Source organism: Podarcis erhardii (assembly GCF_964252035.2).
Source record: "Podarcis erhardii genome assembly, chromosome: 14".
NCBI lineage: Eukaryota > Metazoa > Chordata > Lepidosauria > Squamata > Lacertidae > Podarcis > Podarcis erhardii.
The window spans coordinates 10,191,350-10,210,608 of record NC_138503.1 but is presented as its reverse complement, the minus strand read 5'-3'; the positions used below and the strand labels follow the sequence as shown (position 1 = coordinate 10,210,608).

The 19,259-nt window shown below is 42.2% G+C and overlaps 1 protein-coding gene across 10 annotated transcripts in view; it reads left to right on the top strand.

Annotated features, from left to right (window-relative positions):
• Positions 1 to 19,259, top strand: part of CSNK1G1 (casein kinase 1 gamma 1) — a 57,726-nt gene that overhangs the window by 19,390 nt on the left and 19,077 nt on the right. For 7 of the 10 annotated variants that reach the window (XM_081839115.1, XM_081839113.1, XM_081839111.1 and 4 more), the window contains exons 4-12: positions 428 to 497; positions 3,047 to 3,198; positions 5,691 to 5,925; positions 7,539 to 7,624; positions 9,576 to 9,660; positions 11,967 to 12,115; positions 13,088 to 13,189; positions 13,917 to 14,024; positions 15,890 to 15,996. In XM_081839115.1, coding sequence (XP_081695241.1) covers positions 428 to 497; positions 3,047 to 3,198; positions 5,691 to 5,925; positions 7,539 to 7,624; positions 9,576 to 9,660; positions 11,967 to 12,115; positions 13,088 to 13,189; positions 13,917 to 14,024; positions 15,890 to 15,996 — 1,094 coding nt within the window. Of the gene's footprint in view, positions 1 to 427; positions 498 to 3,046; positions 3,199 to 5,690; positions 5,926 to 7,538; positions 7,625 to 9,575; positions 9,661 to 11,966; positions 12,116 to 13,087; positions 13,190 to 13,916; positions 14,025 to 15,889; positions 15,997 to 16,803; positions 16,977 to 19,259 lie in introns of those variants that run through there. The other 3 variants (XM_081839120.1, XM_081839112.1, XM_081839118.1) reach the window with 2 other exon arrangements.

Below are 19,259 nucleotides of genomic sequence, written 5' to 3'. Positions count from 1 at the left end.
TTTAGTGAATGGTCACTTCTTTCTAACTTATTTATTTATTTAACTTATATCCTTCCCTTCATCCACAGATCTTAAGGCAGGTAACATACATACATAAACACATACATATATGAAATATCATGTATGTAATTCAGATTAATGACCCAAATTAAGTTCTTTGACAGATGCTTAATATTAGGCTCCTTCCTATCTGACAATGTGACCATGTAGCTGCTTATCTTCAGTTTTTGCCTACATTGAAGTTGGCCTCTCATGAATTCACACCTGATATTTTGTGTTGGAAATTCAAAGGGCAAGGATTTAATAGCAGTTCTTCAAAGCCAGTCAAATTAAATCCTGGTCCTAGGTGGTTTTCCAAGTTTGAGAGATGCTAAGGCTGCCATAGAGTTCCATTTAATTTGACTATTTTTTCATTCTGTTTTTGTAGGAGCCATTAAAATCTCGTGCCCCACAGCTGCATTTAGAGTATAGGTTTTATAAACACATTGGCTGCACAGGTAAGTAATCTCATCGCTAGAAATGATAATAAAAGGAGAGTATTTAACTTGTAGTCGATGTACCGTATTTTTCGCTCTATAAGATGCACCAGACCATAAGACACACCTAGTTTTCGAAGAAGGAAAACAAGAAAAAAAATTCTGAATCCCAGAAGCCAGAACAGCAAGAGGGATCGCTGCGCAGCAAAAGCAGTGATCCCTCTTGCTGTTCTGGCTTCTGGGATAGCTGCGCAGCCTGTATTTGCTCCATAAGACACACAAACATTTCCCCTTACTTTTTAGGAGGGAAAAAGTGAGTTATAGAGCAAAAAATACGGTATTTGAAACCCCATTAATATCATTCCTGGAAGACCACTGTTTGTCCTTGGCTGATCTGACAATTGCAATTTTGATGCACTACCACAGTCCTCAAGATTTGTTTACCTTTGTATCCCAAGCATAAAGGGAACTCTTTTTTTCTGTTAGTAGGTAACTTTGAGAAAATATATGTAGAAGGCACATATAATAGATCTGACTTAAGGGTTGTAGCTGGTATACTGGAAAACAGATGTGACTGCCATAACACATGTGTGATACACGATACACCCATAACAGCCCTGCTGGATCAGAACATCTCTAGTCCAACACCTGGTTTCTAAATGTGGTCAACCAGATGGCTTCCTAGAAGCAGGATATTATACTGCCTCTGATCCTGGAGGGTAGCATAGAGCCACTATGACTAGTAGCCATCGATAGTGCTATGCTTCATGAGGTTGCCCAGCCCTCTTTTTAAAGCCATCTAAGCCAATGGACGCCAGTGCATCTTGCTGCATAAATTCCTTTGTTTGACCAGGCATGCTCTTTGAAGACATAAGATGTCTGTTATGTAGGGTAGGGTAGGCATCAAAATAAAGAAAATGCTACTTGATCTTCACAGCCCAGCCAAAGAACAGAGCAGTAGATACTAAATTTACGTGTGGCATTGACTTCCAGGACTGGAAACCTATTGTCTGGAAGCTTTGCTTGGGGATAGTATTTTATGGCTGAGAATTGGTCCATGAAACAGAACTTGGGTTGCTTTGAAATGGGCTAGATAAATTCTTGGAGGATAAGGTATCAGCCAACCGCTGTTAACCATGACTATGTTCTACCTCCAGGATTAGAGAGAGCTTGTCTCTGAATACCAGTCACTGAGAAACAACAGTGAGCAAGTACACCGTATTTTTTGCTCTATAGGACGCACTTTTTCCCCTCCAAAAATTAAGGGGAAATGTGTGTGCGTCCTATAGAGCAAATGCAGGCTGCGCGGCTAAGCCCAAAGCCAGAACAGGGAGACGGAGTGCTGCGGAGCGCTCGGTATCGCTGTTCTAGCTTGGGGATGGCTGCGCACAAAGCCTCTGCAAGGCAGCGAGGTGCCTTCACCCCACTGCCCCGCAGAGGCTAGAAAGGCTGTCCCCGAAGGCAGAACAGTGAGACGGAGGGCTCCGTCTCACTCTTCTAGCTTGGGGATGGCTGCGCACAAAGCCTCTGCAGGGCCTGAAGCCTCCAGAGGGCAGCGGGAACTCCCGCTGCGCTCCGGAGGCTTTGAGTGAATGCACCTTGAATGCACCTTGTTTTAGAGGGGGAGAACAAGAAAAATCCCCCCCCCCCGTTCTCCCCCTCCTATGGTGCGGTGCGTCCTATGGGCTGGTGCATCCTATAGAGCGAAAAATACGGTACTATTGTCCTCATGTCCTGAGGACATGTGGGCTTCCAGCAGGCATCTGATAAACCACTGTGGGATACAGGATGCTGGAATAGTTGGGCTTTGGTCTGATCCAGCGTGACTCTTTTGTTCTTGTAACAGAGATACAGTAGTACCTTGGTTCTGTAATACCCCAGAACTCGTATGTTTCGGCTCCCAAATGAAACCGGGAGTGTTCTGGTTTTCAAATGTTTTTCGGAAGCCGAACATCCAATTTGGCTTCCACGGCTTCTGATTGAAAATGTCTTGGTTTTCAAACAGTTCTGGAACTTGAACGGACTCCTGGAACGCATTCTGTTCGAGAACCAAGATATGACTGTACTAGTTAGGATCAGTCAGTTCTGTATGCCCAAGGGAGCTTTAAACTTTTGATGTCTCAGATAGCATCTTCCCATGCTCTGTGAGCCATTTCTGAAAGTGAAATTTGTGGGGGAGTTTGAAAAACAGTTTTGTGACGTCATATAGTTTGCTTAAATAAAAAAGGGTAAAATATCCTGGTCAGCATGAAGAAACCGTTGCACCCATCCAAGTAGCTCTTAGATACCAGCTGTAAAGTTTGATGGATTGTGATTATTACTGTCCTAGTGCAGACCAGCTCTACAAAAAAGCAACACACAACCACCACCACCTCTTCACAAATTAATTGAAAGGGTTTCATGTGGTGTGGTGGGGAGAACAATTGATAGATAAATTTCAGAACCATTTTTGTGACAGAATTTGACTGGCATAAGTAAAATCTGTTGGCTTTGGTAGTTTTCATACAATAGTAATGATGCTACTGCAGTCATCTGGATGTATTCCAAAAGTATGTTTTGTATACTTTCAGTTGAAGGCTTCCCCCAGGTGTTTTACTATGGGCCGTGTGGAAAGTACAATGCCATGGTACTTGAGCTCCTTGGTCCAAGTTTGGAGGACTTATTTGACCTTTGTGATAGAACATTCACTCTGAAGACAGTTTTAATGATAGCAATCCAGCTGGTGAGTAAAAGAATAGTTTCTGCTGATTTTGCAGTCTTTGGTTTACAATTTTACATGATTTCCTAATATTAACAAATGGTTCAGGAAACTACATATTAACCCTTACATGGGGAGTAGCCAACAGAGTGTCTCCAGATGTTGTTGGATTCTAGCTCCCATCATCCCTGACCATTAGCTGTGCTGACTTGGGCTGATGGGAACGGGCTTCCCTTGCACTATGCTAACTTTCAGTTTTCAAGAAAAGTAAGTGTTTGTGTCTGATTTATTTGTTTAGTTCATTGGGTTTTTTCTTGCTGCTTGTACTTAATTGAGTTAATCTTCAGTAACTCAGTAAGTATAAATGGTTTGTTTACTACGCTTTGTTCACTTTAGACAGCAATATTTGAACATATCAAGAACTGCATGTCCTTGACCTCTTGAATGGAATGATTTATGTTCTTGTTGATGTTTAGAAAGGATTATTGATTGCATATGTTGGTCTGGTGAACCTGTGGCCCTTCGTATGTCATTGGTCTCCAGATCCCATCAACCCCAGCCAGCATATCCAGTGGTTGTGAAAAAATCAGTGGTTTACAACAGTATATACAAAAAGACAATTAAAAATATAAAAATTAGAAATCAACTATGTATTATGGAAAGATATATTCATAATCGTCTATTTCAGCTTGACAGAATAGAAAAGTTTTCAACAGGTGTTCAAAAGTTGAAATGAAAGGGGCCTGCTGAGTCTATTGGCAGAGTATTCCACAAGACTGGGCTGGTGATAGTTACTAAAGCAGGGGTCAGCAAACTTTTTCTGTAGGGGGCCGGTCCACTGTCCCTCAGACTTTGTGGAGGGCTGGGCTATATATGCACACTGCGAGGGGGGCCAGTAGTCCTCCTCCCCACCCCTGCCCCAGCCACCTTCTTGGTTTGCCGCCTGCTTCATTTGCTGAAGGGATGGCAGCAGTGGCGTGAAATGGGCTTTCTCCCTGCCCAGAGAAATAAGGCTCTGTGCTTACCTTCCCAGGAGCTGCCGCCACCACCTGCTGCTGCTGCGTCTGTATCTTGTGAAGCGGGTAGGCAGAGTGAGCTCGTCCTCACAGCTCTCTGGCTCACAGGAGCACCAGGGCGGCGACGGGAGAAGAAGCCAAGCGGCAGCAGCTCTGCCAATCAAACACCATACCTGGTTTACCTCAGCGTGGCACAGGGACGTCTCTGTCAGTGAAATGCCGCTGAGGTAAACCAGGTGCGGTGTTTGATTGGCAGAGATGTCGCTGCACTGAAGTAAACCAAGCATAGCATTTGATTGGCAGAGCTGCCGCTGCTCGGCCTCTTCCTCCTGTCATCATCACTAGGAGACTCGGCTTCACAGCGGGTTCCAGCTTTGCAGCGTGGGCCGGATTTAGGACCCAGGTGGGCCTGATCCGGCCCAGGGGCTGTAGTTTGCCGACCCCTGTATTAACGGCTTGGTTTCTTATTGCAGTCAAATGAGCCTCACAAACTTGGGGAATGACCAACAACTCTTCTTCATGTGTCAGTGATTGAGCTGGGATGTAAGGGATCAGGCAGTCCCAAAGATACCTTGGAATTAAATAGTTAAGAGCTTTGTAAACTAATACATGGGCCTTTAGCCTGGCTCAGTAGTAATGGGCAGCCAGTGTAGAGGTTTTAGTAATGGTGCCACATGTTGTTTGTCGGGTGCTTATCTGTAGTCCTATTGCCACATTCTGCACCAGTTGGAGCTTCTGAGCCAGGCCTAAGGGAGCTCCACATAAGAGTGCATTGCAGTATTCCAGCTTTGAGGTTACAACCGCATGGACTACAGTTATATTAGCAGGCCTTGTTGTTGGTGACAGACAAGGAAATGCAAGTTAGCTGGTTCTGTGTGTAAGGTTCAGTTCCCAAAATAGAGTTTGGGTGGTACATGTGTCAAGCTGGTCAGATTGATTACAAGTGCATCATCTTAAATGTGTACAAGTTGAAGAGTAGGTTGCGCTAGACAACTTCTAGTTTTCAAGAGTCTGATGATGATGGAAAGCAGAACATGGATTAGAGAAGTGGCATTCAAACTTGTATGGAACTCTGGGATGTCTTGAAGCTTATAAGAGGTGTTATCAGTGAGATGAGTAATGATGAACAAGGATCCCAGAAGTTGGCTTGCTACCAATTGCTGTCAAGCTTCCTCTTCCTCGGGATGTGGAGGATGTTCTGCGCTGCCTGTCTGTTCATGTGGGGTAACAATGACAACAGGCGTGCTCAGAGCCATTCATGAACTGATTCTCTTATGTAGATCATACTTCAGAATCTTCTGGAACACCTTGAGGGTTCCTTGGCAGATGGGTTTCTTCTATAAAAAACACTGCATTATTTCTTTTCTATTAAGGTATTTTAATGTCTGGGAATGATGTTAACTTACACTTTAATGTACACTAGCTCTTGAATAATTGACAAACACTTGACAGTTTTGTAATTAAAGGCATTTAAATACCATCTTGTCTCTCCTCTTACAGATCTCTCGAATGGAATTTGTGCACTCAAAGAATCTCATTTATCGAGATGTCAAGCCAGAAAACTTCCTTATTGGACGACAAGGAAATAAGAAAGAACACATCATCCACATAATAGACTTTGGACTGGCCAAGGAGTACATTGATCCTGAAACCCAAAAACACATACCTTACAGGGAACACAAGAGTCTAACTGGAACAGCAAGATATATGTCCATCAACACCCATCTTGGCAAAGGTTTGTTACGATACCTTTGTATCTTACTTCATCTGTATTATGTATTACTTCATCTGTATTAGCGGAAGAGCTCAGGCTCTTTTCTACAGAACTTATGCCATTAAAACATTTTCAGATGTTATAAAAAATGAGACATTTGAATGCTCTTTGTGTGTTTTCAAAGCATTTTAATCCTGCTCTTAAGTGGAGGAAGACTCTGTCCTCAGGCTTACAATTTAAAAGACATATTGTTGCTACTGTTGCATAATTTTGCATGCCTACCTGTCAGTAGCACCTTTTTATACAAATATATTTAAATTTCATTGTTAAGAATATTAATAAATACTGTCTGTTTCAGTGTATAAGATGCCTCCGTGTATAAGACACCCGCTATTTTTGGGGACTCAAAATTAAGAAAATGCACTATGCACTATCCATGTATAAGACAACCCCTTATTTTAAACTTCAAAAATTTAGGAAAAAATATAATCTTATACACAGAAAAATACGGTATGTTGATTACAAATAATATACATAAAATAGCCTTTACCAGACCAAATGAAAACCTACCAACAGCAGTAGCTTTTCATTTTGTCCATTAATGGCTTTCATCTGACTAGCTCTTCAATAGTTTCCTTGCACTTTTTTAGTTCCATTTGGATTTTGCTCTTGCCCATATACACACAGTTTTGTCTTTAGCTGTTTTGGTATTGATAGCTTTTTGAAACTCTGAAATAGATTTTTAGCAAATCAGTGTTTGTGTAGTTTTATGTCAACCTGTAAGCCAGCTCTAGCAGAAAACACCCAAAGCATTATTTAGCTTCCAGAGTGCTTCTTGTTTGGCTACTTATGTAAATGCCTTAGTTGCATTTGTGTGATCCACATGGGCTTCTTTGGAGCTTTTACTGTTTTACTGTCCTTGCCATCTTGACTTCTTATTCCCTGTAATTCTTTGTCCTCACACTAGTAGAGTGCACTGTACTCTGTTGAATATCCTGGAAGCTTCACAGCATAGCCTATGTCATACTTGAAAGGACACATTTATCCATCTTGTAGAGGTTGCATAAGCAACCCTATACAGTGGTACATCAGATTACATACGCTTCAGGTTACATACGCTTCAGGTTACAGACTCTGCCAGAAATAGTACCTCAGGTTAAGAACTTTGCTTCAGGATGAGAACAGAAATCGTGCTCCAGCGGCGTGGCAGCAGCAGGAGGCCCCATTAGCTACAGTGGTGCTTCAGGTTAAGAATAGTTTCAGGTTAAGAACGGACCTCCGGAACGAATTAAGTACTTAACCCGAGGTACCACTGTAAATCCTATTTTTACCATAGTGCTGGGGTTTTTATTCCTGACTTGCAATAAGCTAAAGACCACTTTAATGAAATAGCTGTATCTAGATTTGGAGCCAGTACATCCATAGAGCATGAAGCAGGGATGTCTTTTTGTAAATAGAGAATAAATCTACACTAAGACTTCATGGCCAATCAGGAGTCTTTGACAAATATCCCCTTCTGTGCTCCCTGATGCCTACAAATGTTTTCTGCATTGTGCCAGAGCTAGGAATGTAATTTAGTAGGCATTTCTGATAGAGCGGATAAAGCAGTGGTGCATTTTCTTACATCTTTTCAGAGCAAAGTCGTCGAGATGACTTGGAAGCCCTTGGACATATGTTCATGTATTTCCTTCGAGGCAGTTTGCCCTGGCAAGGCCTTAAGGTATTTGCTAAAGTGTGTTGCTCAATATAATAGCTGCCGGCAGATACTTCCTGTTTGACGTAGAGCTTTACTCTTTTCTCTGAGGATTCAGATTTACTTGTACAGTGGTACCTTGGAAGTTGAATGGAATCCGTTCTGGAAATCCGTTCGACTTCCAAAACATTCAGAAACCAAGGCGCAGCTTCCAATTGGCTGTAGCTAACCACGTTGAATGTTCAGGTTCCATAGAACGTTAGCAAACTGGAACACTCACTTCTGAGTTTGCAGTTTGCTAACGTTCTTTGGAACCTGAACATCCAACACGGCTCTTCCTGTTTCACCACCTGAGGCAAAATAGGATTTCCCACCTCCTGTCTTCACTCCTCACCCTGCAACACTACTTCTTCTGCGCCTTGGATTTCACTGGGCACTCCTCAAAGTGTTGACATTTGGCTTCTCCTCCCGCCCCCCGCCCATTGGGGAGGTGGGAGCCAAGTGGCAGCATGTCACACAGAAATGTCTTTGATCTTTCCAAGCTTGGCAGGAACCAGGGCGCCCCTCAAAGCATTATCGCTTGGCTTCTCCCTCCCCAGGTGCAGGGAAGATGAGATGCAATGTTTGGATGCTAGAACGTCTCCCTTATGGCAGCGGAAGTGGTGGGGCAGGTGGGGTGCCACCTCATGCATTTCTGCCACCTGAGACAGGCACTTCACCCATCTTCATGGGCAAGCTGGCCCTTACTGGTTCATTGCCCAAGCTCCACTCACTATGATACTCTTCAGTTTGCTAGTCAACTTTGAATTTAATCCTGATAGTCAGCCAGGGGAAGTTGCATGTCTTGCCCTTTTATTTTTAATTGCTGACATATTCCTTACTGAGCAGCTAAATATGACTGCAAGACATGCGACTCCTGCTGCATCTCTTATCCTTCATTTTGCCCCTGTGCAGATGAACTGCATTTTCAAAACAAAATAAAAAAAATCCTTCCAGTAGCACCTTAGAGACCAAATATTCTTCAGATATCTGAAGAAGTGTGCATGCACATGAAAGCTCATACCAATAAAAAACTTAGTTGGTCTCTAAGGTGCTACTAGAAGGAATTTTCTTTATTTTGTTTCGACTATGGCAGACCAACACTGCTACTTACCTGCATTTTCAAGCTTCCCTTTAGTTCCCGTTTTCATTTTGCCTGATTTTTCTCTGTATAATCCTTCTTCATCTGCCTAGCCCCTCCTGTCCACTTCACAGCTGGAGTCCCTCACATCCAATTTGTCAGCCCACAAGGGGGAGGCCTCCCACACAGAGGTTTAGCATCAACTCCCCTTGTTTTGTTCTTGGAACTTCATTAAGGAACAGTAACAAAAAAGAGGTCTAGTGTGCAAATAAAGGAGAAAAATCTGGAATAGGCTTTTATTGGGTGGGAAGGATCAGACTCCCATCCTTTTTAGATCTTCTGTTGTAAACAGATGCTTGATGAGCTGTGCTGTGGTGCAGATGGAAGTCCTTTGTCAGGATGAATACAGCAAAGGGTTAGAGAGTTAATGGGTGAAGGAGATAATTAGTTTAGTAGAGTCGCTCTCAACTTGCTGATTATCATGCATTATAGATAGTAAGGGTCTTAGAATAAATGTTCTTGTAAAGAGCACGTTTCAGAATAACTTCAAACACCCCTTTTCTGGGCTGTGTAGAAAGAGGAGCTTTGGAGAGGGTGCAGACTGGCTGTAATGGGTCAAGGAGCTGGCAGGAAAGCCATGTTGTGGGAGCTTGCACATGCAGATCTGTTCATGCAATAGTAGTAACAAGTAATGTGTATATGGTACTTTATAGTGCTCAAACGGCTTTACATAATCTTAGTTTGCAAGGTAGGTCAATATTATCCCCATGTTGCATATGGGAGGCAGAGGGGGAAGAGAGTGGCTTGCCTTACTGCGTAGCCTAACCCTCTTAAAATATATATATTTGCCTTACACAGGCTGATACATTAAAAGAGAGATACCAGAAGATTGGGGACACAAAGAGGAACACTCCAATTGATGTTCTCTGTGAGAACTTCCCAGGTAAGTTTCATACTGGGTGGTGTATCTTCTGTGCAAGGTGCCTTCTGAAAATAGGAACCAGGCTCTTGTTAAAGCAGCATTTCCTGAGCTCAAGTGTTGGAACAAATGTGTTCCTACTGGTATGCTTGGATTATTTGTTCAATGTATGGCTAACATCAGAGTTGGCTGTAAATTTCAGTGATACTTGTGTTTAACCTGTGACTCTCCAAGTGTTGTTGGGTAACTATTTTCATCATTCCTGACCATTGACCATAATGGCCGTGACTTCTGGGAGTTGGAGCCCATCAACATCCAGAGAGCCACAGGTTACCCTTCCCTGGTTTTAAATGATTGCTTGCAGCCACCTGGCTAATGATAAGTGCCAGTCCTAGCACAGAGTAAATCAGTCTGGTCAAGTTCACAACAACTCTGCTATGTACTAGAGAGCCTGCTTTCTTTTGTAGCCTGCATATGGCTACAGTCCTCCATGCGCTTCTTTGGAATTGATTGTTTTTGATAGGTAGGGCCCTAGAATGGTGATGTGAGTAGCTGAGTGACAAGTTGACCCATTTCAAGGATAGAAAGTGCCTTGATTGCTGGAAAATGAATTGGGAGGAATGTTTTTCTTCACTGTTTCTTCTAGAACTCTCAGTGGTAATATCCAATATCATGGACTGGGGCTGGGGTCCATCTGGGACATCTTCCAATGTGGACTTCATAGGCATTGCCTTTGGTGGTTCCAGTCCTCCTTGGGTTCTTAGTGTGTGTGGTGTTGTCAGCACACTAGCACCCAACTCTGTCTCGTTTTCACTGAATCCAACGGGGTCAGTAGAGGCTCTGAATAGGCTTCTTAAGTCAGTGAGTCATTGGATAAGTGTGATGAACCTGAAAATACTCTATTTTAGACTTATGTGGACTTCAAACAATCTGATTGCTATTGATTTCATCGGGGAGGGTCGGGGAGAGAATTATCTGCACCCACTCTTTCTTTTAGTCAAGCATGCAAGTGCAACTTAATTAACAATGGGAAGAAATACCTCTTTGCTGTTTGTTAGCTGTCATATTGCTCATCATTATACATATGTAGCACAGCAGAGGTGCTGTACCTCAAAGAACATTCAAGACTAGCAGGTTGTGACTGATTTAAATCAAGTAGCCCTTTAAACTTCTGAGCAGCATACCATATTTTTCTGTGTATAACATGCCCCCGTGTATAACAAGACCCCCATTTTTTGGGACTCCAAATAAAGAATTCCCCCATATGCACTATCTGTGTGTAAGACAACCCCCAATTTTAAACTTGAAAAAATAGGGGGGAAATAGCATCTTATACACAAAAGAATATGGTATGTTGAGCTAGTGTTTGAAACATTTGTGGCCTTGTTTGGATTATTACTGACTCTAGATTAGCAGTGTAGGCTCTGTTCCCTGCATCTGATTATAGCACACTGACCTCAACAGAACGTTGCGGCAAGGACTCAAATAGCTCTTAAAATGCAGCTATTCTTCATTATTTTCATTTGCTTTTATCTCTCTTTGTAAGTTGGCTTGTGGGCCCTTGTTTTGAAGACAGGAGCCCATCTATTTAATATAAACATGCCTTAACCTACCCTGAACTGTTGAGGTAGTACACTTGAAAAAATGTGTATTTTTATGTTGATGTCCACTGAGAGAATTGGGAGGTCTGGTGTAAATGCTTCCTCCTCTCTAAACTGCTCTCCATTATATATTTTTGCTACCTGAAAGTTTGCCTTTTCATATGTCTAAATGGCCTCAAGTGTACTCAGGAGAACCATTTGGACGCGGGTGGCGCTGTGGGTAAAACCTCAGCGCCTAGGGCTTGCCGATCGCATGGTCGGCGGTTTGAATCCCCGCGGCGGGGTGAGCTCCCGTCTTCAGTCCCAGCTCCTGCCCACCTAGCAGTTCAAAAGCACCCCTAAGTGCAAGTAGATAAATAGGTACCGCTTTATAGCGGGAAGGTAAATGGCGTTTCCGTGTGCTGTGCTGGTGCCGGCTCGCCAGAGCAGCTTCGTCACGCTGGCCACGTGACCCGGAAGTGTCTCCGGACAGCGCTGGCCCCCAGCCTCTTAAGTGAGATGGGCGCACAACCCTAGAGTTGGACACGACTGGCCCGTACGGGCAGGGGTACCTTTACCTTTACCTATCATCCTACCAGTGGCACAGGTTTGTTGACCCCCTCATCTACTTTTGTAGGTTTATATCTTAGGGGATTAATCCGAGCAGTAGGTAATGTTGAAATGTATTCTGCTTCTACTTCTTTCTGAACAGATTATCTGATGTTGCTTCTTCCTAATTCCCTTTAACAGAGGAGATGGCAGCTTATCTTCGTTATGTCAGACGATTAGACTTCTTCGAGAGACCAGACTATGATTATCTACGAACAATCTTCACAGAGTTATTTGAAAAGAGAGGATTCACCTTTGATTACGCCTACGACTGGGTTGGCAGGCCAATTGTATGTTGGAGCTGAGTGACATATTCCTTTTTTTCTTGACTGTTGCTCTTTCTATAATGTCCCTTTTAAATGCCAGTTGCATTGCAAGTAATCACTTCATGATGAACTGAGAACACAATATGACCTTTTTGCTGTACATTGAAAACTTTACTGCAAAGGCTCCAAACATTTTTCTTTGTTCAAGTTGCTAAACGTCTCTTTCCGGACAAGTAGTATTGTAATGTAGGTGCAATTGGTCTCTTGCATTGTGACTGGAGGGATGACAGAATGCATATTTTCTTGGCTCTCCTCAAGAACCGTAGATTGTCAGATATGACCGATTGTAACTGTTTGTGCTCATTTCTACTTCTTTATTAGTATGACTTAGTTGCCTTTTCTCCTTTCCCTTATCAACTAAATTCGTCAAAAGATTATTTTCATGTTACATATCTGTTCCCTGCCTTCAGCCGTGTGTAGCAGCATTGAGGAACTTTTCCAGCCTGCAGGCAGATTGTTATCTCCCCACCCTTTAGAGGGTCAAACGTGACCAGTGGGTGAGGGTGGGTGAATCAGTCTGACTGCCAAACTCTCCTCTCAGACCAAGAGGGGGTCAAAGAGCAAATCTCAGATGTTCTGAAGAGACATTTGTCCATCATTATCTGGGGAAGATTAAACCTCCAGGAAGGTAGGGGAGTGTCCAGAACAAGGAGAAGTTCAGAACAGCATTGTGCCATCTACCACATTCATGTAGATGTTAAATATGTGCATTTTTGTGGCCATCTGGATAGCATGAGATTTCAGGTGTGGCTCTTTGTCTTAAAGAAGCTGTAGGCTCCTGGCTGAAAGCAGCAAGTTCATTAATTGAAGATAGGGGGGCAGCATCTGTTTGGTTTCTACTCAAAAATTATCTGCTCTAGTTGTTAAGTCAACGGATTGTTTGAGAGCCACCTGGTGGGTCAATTCTGTTTGTGTGTGTGTGTGTTTCTTTTCCAGCCCACTCCAGTGGGGCCCATGCATGTGGAGTCTGGACCATCTGTAACAAGAGACATCCATGCACATAGGGATCGATCATCGATGCAGCCTCTCCGAAATCAGGTTTGTTAGCATAACATTGTTTCAACTATAACTTTCCATTCAAATCTTTACTGAAACTTTAATTTATAAAGAGGGACATACAGAGAAAAGACTGTTAATTCTGTTTCTTGGGTGGTTGGGGTGGTAGGAAGGCTGATTAATTAATATTATTCTGTATTTAGGAATCTTTCCTGTTAATCTGCTTTACTGTATATTTGAAATGAGTGATATATAATGGTGAATGTCAGGCTTTGAAGAAAGGAGAGACTCTTTTTGCAAGATAGGACTTTATTCCCCATTGCAGTATTAGGATGGCTTTAAATCTCTTTACACATCGCTGTAATGCAATGATCTGCATTTCCACTGCAGCACTGGGCTGAGAAGAGAGGTTTATACTTGGACCTATGATGCGTGTGTATATATCTATAAAGTATGTACACATGTGTGAGAGATTGTGTGACTGCCAGTAGGCTTGGCTAACCTTTAAAATGTTTGATAACAGAGACTTGCCCTGGATCCCCCCCCCCCCGCCATAGGAAGTCCACTTTGGTATTTACTGCTTTTGGCTTCTGTGCAAACGGTTGGGAGTAGACTTGTCAGAATTAATACTTCTTCATTGCTTTGCTTCTCGGCGCCCACCCTACAGTGAGCTGACAATGTGCTTTTTAAAATAAAGCATTGCTTTGCTCTGGTTTACCTTTGCCTTCCCTCCTCTCTTTTTGCTCTGTGCTTGCAAATGCCTATGCAGTCTGCATCAGAACGTCGCGGAGAATGGGAAATGGCACCAATGCGACAAGCCAATGCTTTGTTTCTGCAATCTCACTTAACTTCAGATCGGCATGGGGGATCAGTACAGGTATTGTCCTTCTCTGTTCCACACATGTTTTCTACCGCAGTCACTTTCTTGTAAGGTTCATATGCCCCACATTCTGGTGCATATTTGGTTAACTTGATGCTTCAGCTAAAATGTGTGAATTGCCTGTCACAAGGTATGAGGCAGCACAGTATTGAGAACTTTGTCTGTACTCAGAATATCTCCGGGACACAGATTTCCTCAGTTTGGTGTTGTATGAGAGTGTTTGGTAGGCAAGTGTGATGTCACCATTTGTCTATGTTGATTCTTTAGACAGAGTTTGTTTCTTTTTTCCAGATTTTGTTTTAGTGTCTTCCAGATACTTTTATTTTGTAACTGATGTTACCATGCTTATGGTATTTCCACAGTGTCTTAGAAACAGATGCCATAAATAAATGTATTGGATAGAACAACATTATAAATAGGGTGTACTTACCATTAAAGCAATAAAAATAAAATAATTTATGTAGCTAGAAAGGGGGAGAAAGAGGAAAGTAGAAGTTTAGAACTATTTATAAAGCTATTACCTTTATTTTCTTAAGAGTTAAATTTCACCCAATAGCACAATATGATTTACTCTTTCTTGTATTCTATTATTCTGTACCAGGAACTTTATTTATTGTTGACTGTTCATTTATTGTTGACAACTTCATTGGTTGATTCCTAGTGTTCATCTCATTCACTTTCTCCATGCCATGCATGATTTCATACAACTTTGTGATTTCCCCACCCACTTACTCACTTTTTAAAAAGTAAACTAAAAAGCCTCAAACCTTGGGAGCAAAAAGTTTCAGACCAGAGGACCCAGAAGGCAGTTGTTCTGAGATTTCAGTGGAATTGCATGACAACCTCCCTGCAATAAATACATACATGAGTATGCAAAGTCTGTTTTAGAACTGAGAGACAAGAAATCTGAAAGTGGTCAGGATAATAGAAGCAAGTTGAAATAGGCAATAAGGAAATAGATGAGAATTTGTGGGGAGTATACAAGGAGGCTGCTGCTGTCTGGTATCTGGCTACAGCTACCCTGATAACTGCTTCCTCCCCTCACCAATCAGGATTGCTTGAACATTTGGTAAAGAGAAATCAATGCTTCCAAGGTAGTGTTGAAAATAAGCAAACAAAACTAATAGCCCACAGATTCTTAGTAGTTCATTTACCTTCATACATGTGAAAAAAGCAAAGCAAAGCAAAGCAAAGCAAAGCAAAGCAAAGCAAAGCAAAGCAAAGCAAAGCAAAGCAAAGCAAAGCAAAGCAAAGCAAAGCAAAGCAAAGCAAAACCCTTAAAAAAAAAACCTCTCTCTAAGCAGAGCAAAACTTGTGGACAGACCATGTGCTTCACATGTAGGTCCCAGCTTCAATCGTTATTACACTCTGTAGTTGGAGTGTGTATGTTATACATAGTAGAGAGGGAGAGACAAGCCATCACTCCTCAGACAGTTTTATACAGGCAAACTTTGGTCATGTACACTATATGTATATTTTGACCACTTGCACTGCTTTCTTTCTTTTTGATGATGCTTCCACTGATTATTTCAGAGCACTGTGGATCTTCTCTGTCATTGGAACCCTCTTGATCCCAAATTAGGCTAGAGGTGTAAAAATTAATGCCTTAAGATTCATAAACTAGTAGTCTGCAGAATTCATTCTATGTCTCACACATTTTTTAAGTATATCCTAATCCGAAAAAAAACCAAAAACTGCTGGGATGTTTGCAGAGAACTTACAACCCAGGTCACAGAATGAACTTCCTTACTGACCACCAAGTTTCATTTTCACTTAATTTAATTTAATGTGCCAATGCGTGTGACACAAACTGGGGCTATGTTTTCATATTAATGTCAGGGCTTTGTTTCTATTTTTTTAAGGTGGTAAGCTCGACCAATGGTGAGTTGAACATCGATGAACCAACAGGAGCACCTTCCAATGTACAAATTGCAGCACGTACTGAGGTGGAAGTAGTGGAGGAAGCTAAGTATGTTTGCCGTGAAAGCAGTTTCCCCCCCGCATCATTTGTGTGTCAGATCAGTTTGTGTGTTCTTGTGTTTGATGCCTATATCCATAACCTGCTATCAGATGCTTTGTTTTTGCATGATAACCTCAGTGCTGCTGCTGATGGTACAGCTTCTTTTCACTTGCACTGCCCAGGTAATGTTGCTGTTGGCCAGAGCATGCATTGCAAATTAGTATTTCAGAAGAATTTGCAAATGGCATGTATAGTAAATGTCCTCTGAGTTAGGGCTGTAGTTTCTGTTTGTCAAACTGTATGCGCATAACTAGCGCTGGGGATGCAGAAGCCAAAGTCCCTCTTTATCCCTCATTCTTGAAGTCTGAGCCTATGCAATTTTAGGTTAACCTGTCAGACTGTGAGTAACTTTTTTTGCTATGGAAACACGTAAGGTAACTTTATAAGCTGCCTGCTGGGTGTTGCAAGGTATTTTGTTGAGGGAATAATGCCTTGGCTGTTTTTCCATCTCCACCATCCGGTGGCACTTTGCATGATCTTCTACCATTACATGAACCATAATGTGGAGTCTTCTCTAGGTAATCAGCAGTCCTCTTTTCTTCAGCACACACCTAATGCATTATGGGAAGGAGGTTCCACAAAGGCTTCATAGAGCAAGGCATAGCAGATTGAGTGACTTGCCTTGTGGCTACTGAATGTCTCAGCAATCATAGGCTTCTTGGCAAGCATTGTGATTCTTTAATTCCTAGGCTGGAAATAGCCTGAAATTGCTTGTGAGAAAAGCAAGTGTATGCAATACCTCTAATTGTGCTTCAGGTGTGAATCTTCAGCTGAGAAGTAATCGCCTAGCACTCCATTACCCAAGAAATGTGTTATCGTTCTGCAAACATTTCTGTCTTCAGCCGTAAGGAGAGCTTCATAGCTGCAAGAAATGCAGGATTTGAATGTATTTAAATAAAATTGAGAGGTCCTTGGGGCAAACCTAATAATTGTGTGTTGCATTCCCAGCTGAGCCTATGTTCCTCTGCAGGGGAACAATATATTTCAGCAGATGGGGGTGGGATGAGATATTAATTACTTTGGATATTTATTGTTATATGATCCAGAACTTTCTGCCCGAGTTTCTTTTGACAGCAGACTAGCTTCCACCAAGTGCTGCTCAAGTGAACTGGGCTTCAGTACTTGTAGTTCGCTTTGGATGCTAGCTTTTAATAAATTGTTCAGCTTGTTGCTCTATGCAAGGCCGCCTTTGCTTTGGTGCTGCAGCATCAGCTTAGTTAAGTTAGGCCATGTCCATGGAGCCTAAAAATTAAGACTCCAGAATGTCCCCAAGGACATACTCTCCTGTGGTGGACTTGTTGCTGCAGCTTTGACAACAGCAATATCTCTGCATGTTAACTTGAAAATAAATCAGTTACATTCATTCAGTTTTTTTACTCCCTAGTAAGCATGCTTAGGATTGCCTCCTTAGTGGGAGATGCTAATAAAATACCATTACTGACTTTGATTTTACAGCTGAGCTATGTGAAGAATTGTTTTCTTCTGCAGTAAATAAGAAAGTTAGGGACATTTAATGTTGACTGTAGAATTGGGGAAGGTCCTGTGGTTACAACACGGTGTACCATATCTCCTCTGCGCTTGACCTTTCCATGGAAATTGCACATTCAAGCTTTACCCACAATTTCCTGGGTATGCTAAAAGTTTCCAAGACATTTGAATTCACACAGACTTCTGGTCAACATGATACTTCAGTTGAAAAGTACAGCTATACAAAGGAAATGACTGTTGTTACCACAGTCTTATTAATTTCATAGGGCTTAGGGGCAATTAATTATGTATAGAACTGATGGGTGAGGTTGTGTGTGTGTGTGTGTGTGTGTGTGTGTGTGTGTTTAACTTGTATAGTAAAATTTGAAAAGCTGAAAAAGGTGTTTCAGTTTTACTTTCCTCTAGACAAGATGCGTTCTCTTCTCTTTCCTCACTCTGCCTTTTACTCTTCCTTTCTGCCTGTTCATCTCCCAGCCATGGATGATCTTTATTTACTTATTAAGCCATCAACTCCTAACAGACCATTCAAATGTTGTCTACCTCAAGCTGTGTGACTTCGTCATTTTTTAAGCCTGCTGTGTCTGTGTGTCTCCAGACTTATGTGTCTCCAGGCTAGTGAAGCCTTTCTGTCTGCTCTTTTTTTTTTCCTTGCTGTGAATCTCCTGCTCGAAGAATATAAGATCTCTTTGTGAATTTCTATCCAGACCTTTTTCTATTTCCCTCCATATGCAGATTTCCCTAGTTTTGTCATTCATCAGTTTCTCTATCCTTCAAATATATATGAAAGATGCTCACTGCCTTCAATCATGCAACCTGATCTCTTGATCCATCCTTTCCTACCTCTGATTTCTCTCTCTAGCTATCTTCATTTGTTCTGTGCTGCCTAGTTCCTTATTGTGGGCTTTCAGACATACAAATATTTCTCAGTCCTTATTTCCTCCTTATATTCATCCTTCCCCCACTTTCAGCTGTCATCCAGTACCTTTCAGTGCAGAATTTGTTGAGCATTTCATATGATCCTGTTTACCGTTTGACCTCCAACTCCTTCCTTTACTCTTTTCAATCTGATTTTTGCTAGATTAACTTCACTGAAACTGCTTTTACCAAAGTTTTCAATACCTTCTTCTGGCCAAACCTTAGAGTAGCTTGCATTCTAATTAAACAATCTGGTACCTTCAATCATGTCAACTTTCCCTTAAATATATTGTTTTTGCCGTACATGATCCTCTTTAACTTCTTTTTTCCTTTTCCTTTATCTCATTCCTTGGCTCAAAATATGCTCTACTTCCATTCAAAACGTAACCACTTGCCTCTGGTTGCTTGCATTTATCTCTCATTGCTTGTGCTTACTACACTTATACAGATAAAAATTCTCTCTTTTAAAAACTCTGATTATCAACTTCTAATGAATTCTTATACAGTGGTGCCCCGCAAAACGAATGCCTCGCTAAACGAAAAACCCGCAAGACGAAAGGGTTTTCCGATTTTTTAGCGGCTTCGCAAGACGAATTTCCCTATGGGCTTGCTTCGCAAGACGAAAGCCCATAGGGAAATCTCCGGGACAGCGGGGAACCCTCCTCCCACCGCAAGCCCCGGGAAGAGAGGAGAAGCTGCGCGCCTTCCCCTCTGTTCCCGGACCTGTCCTGAAGGCTTGCGGTGGGAGGAGGTCCGGGAACAGAGGAGAAGGCGCACAGCTTGCGGTGGGAGGAGGGTTTTTCCTCCCC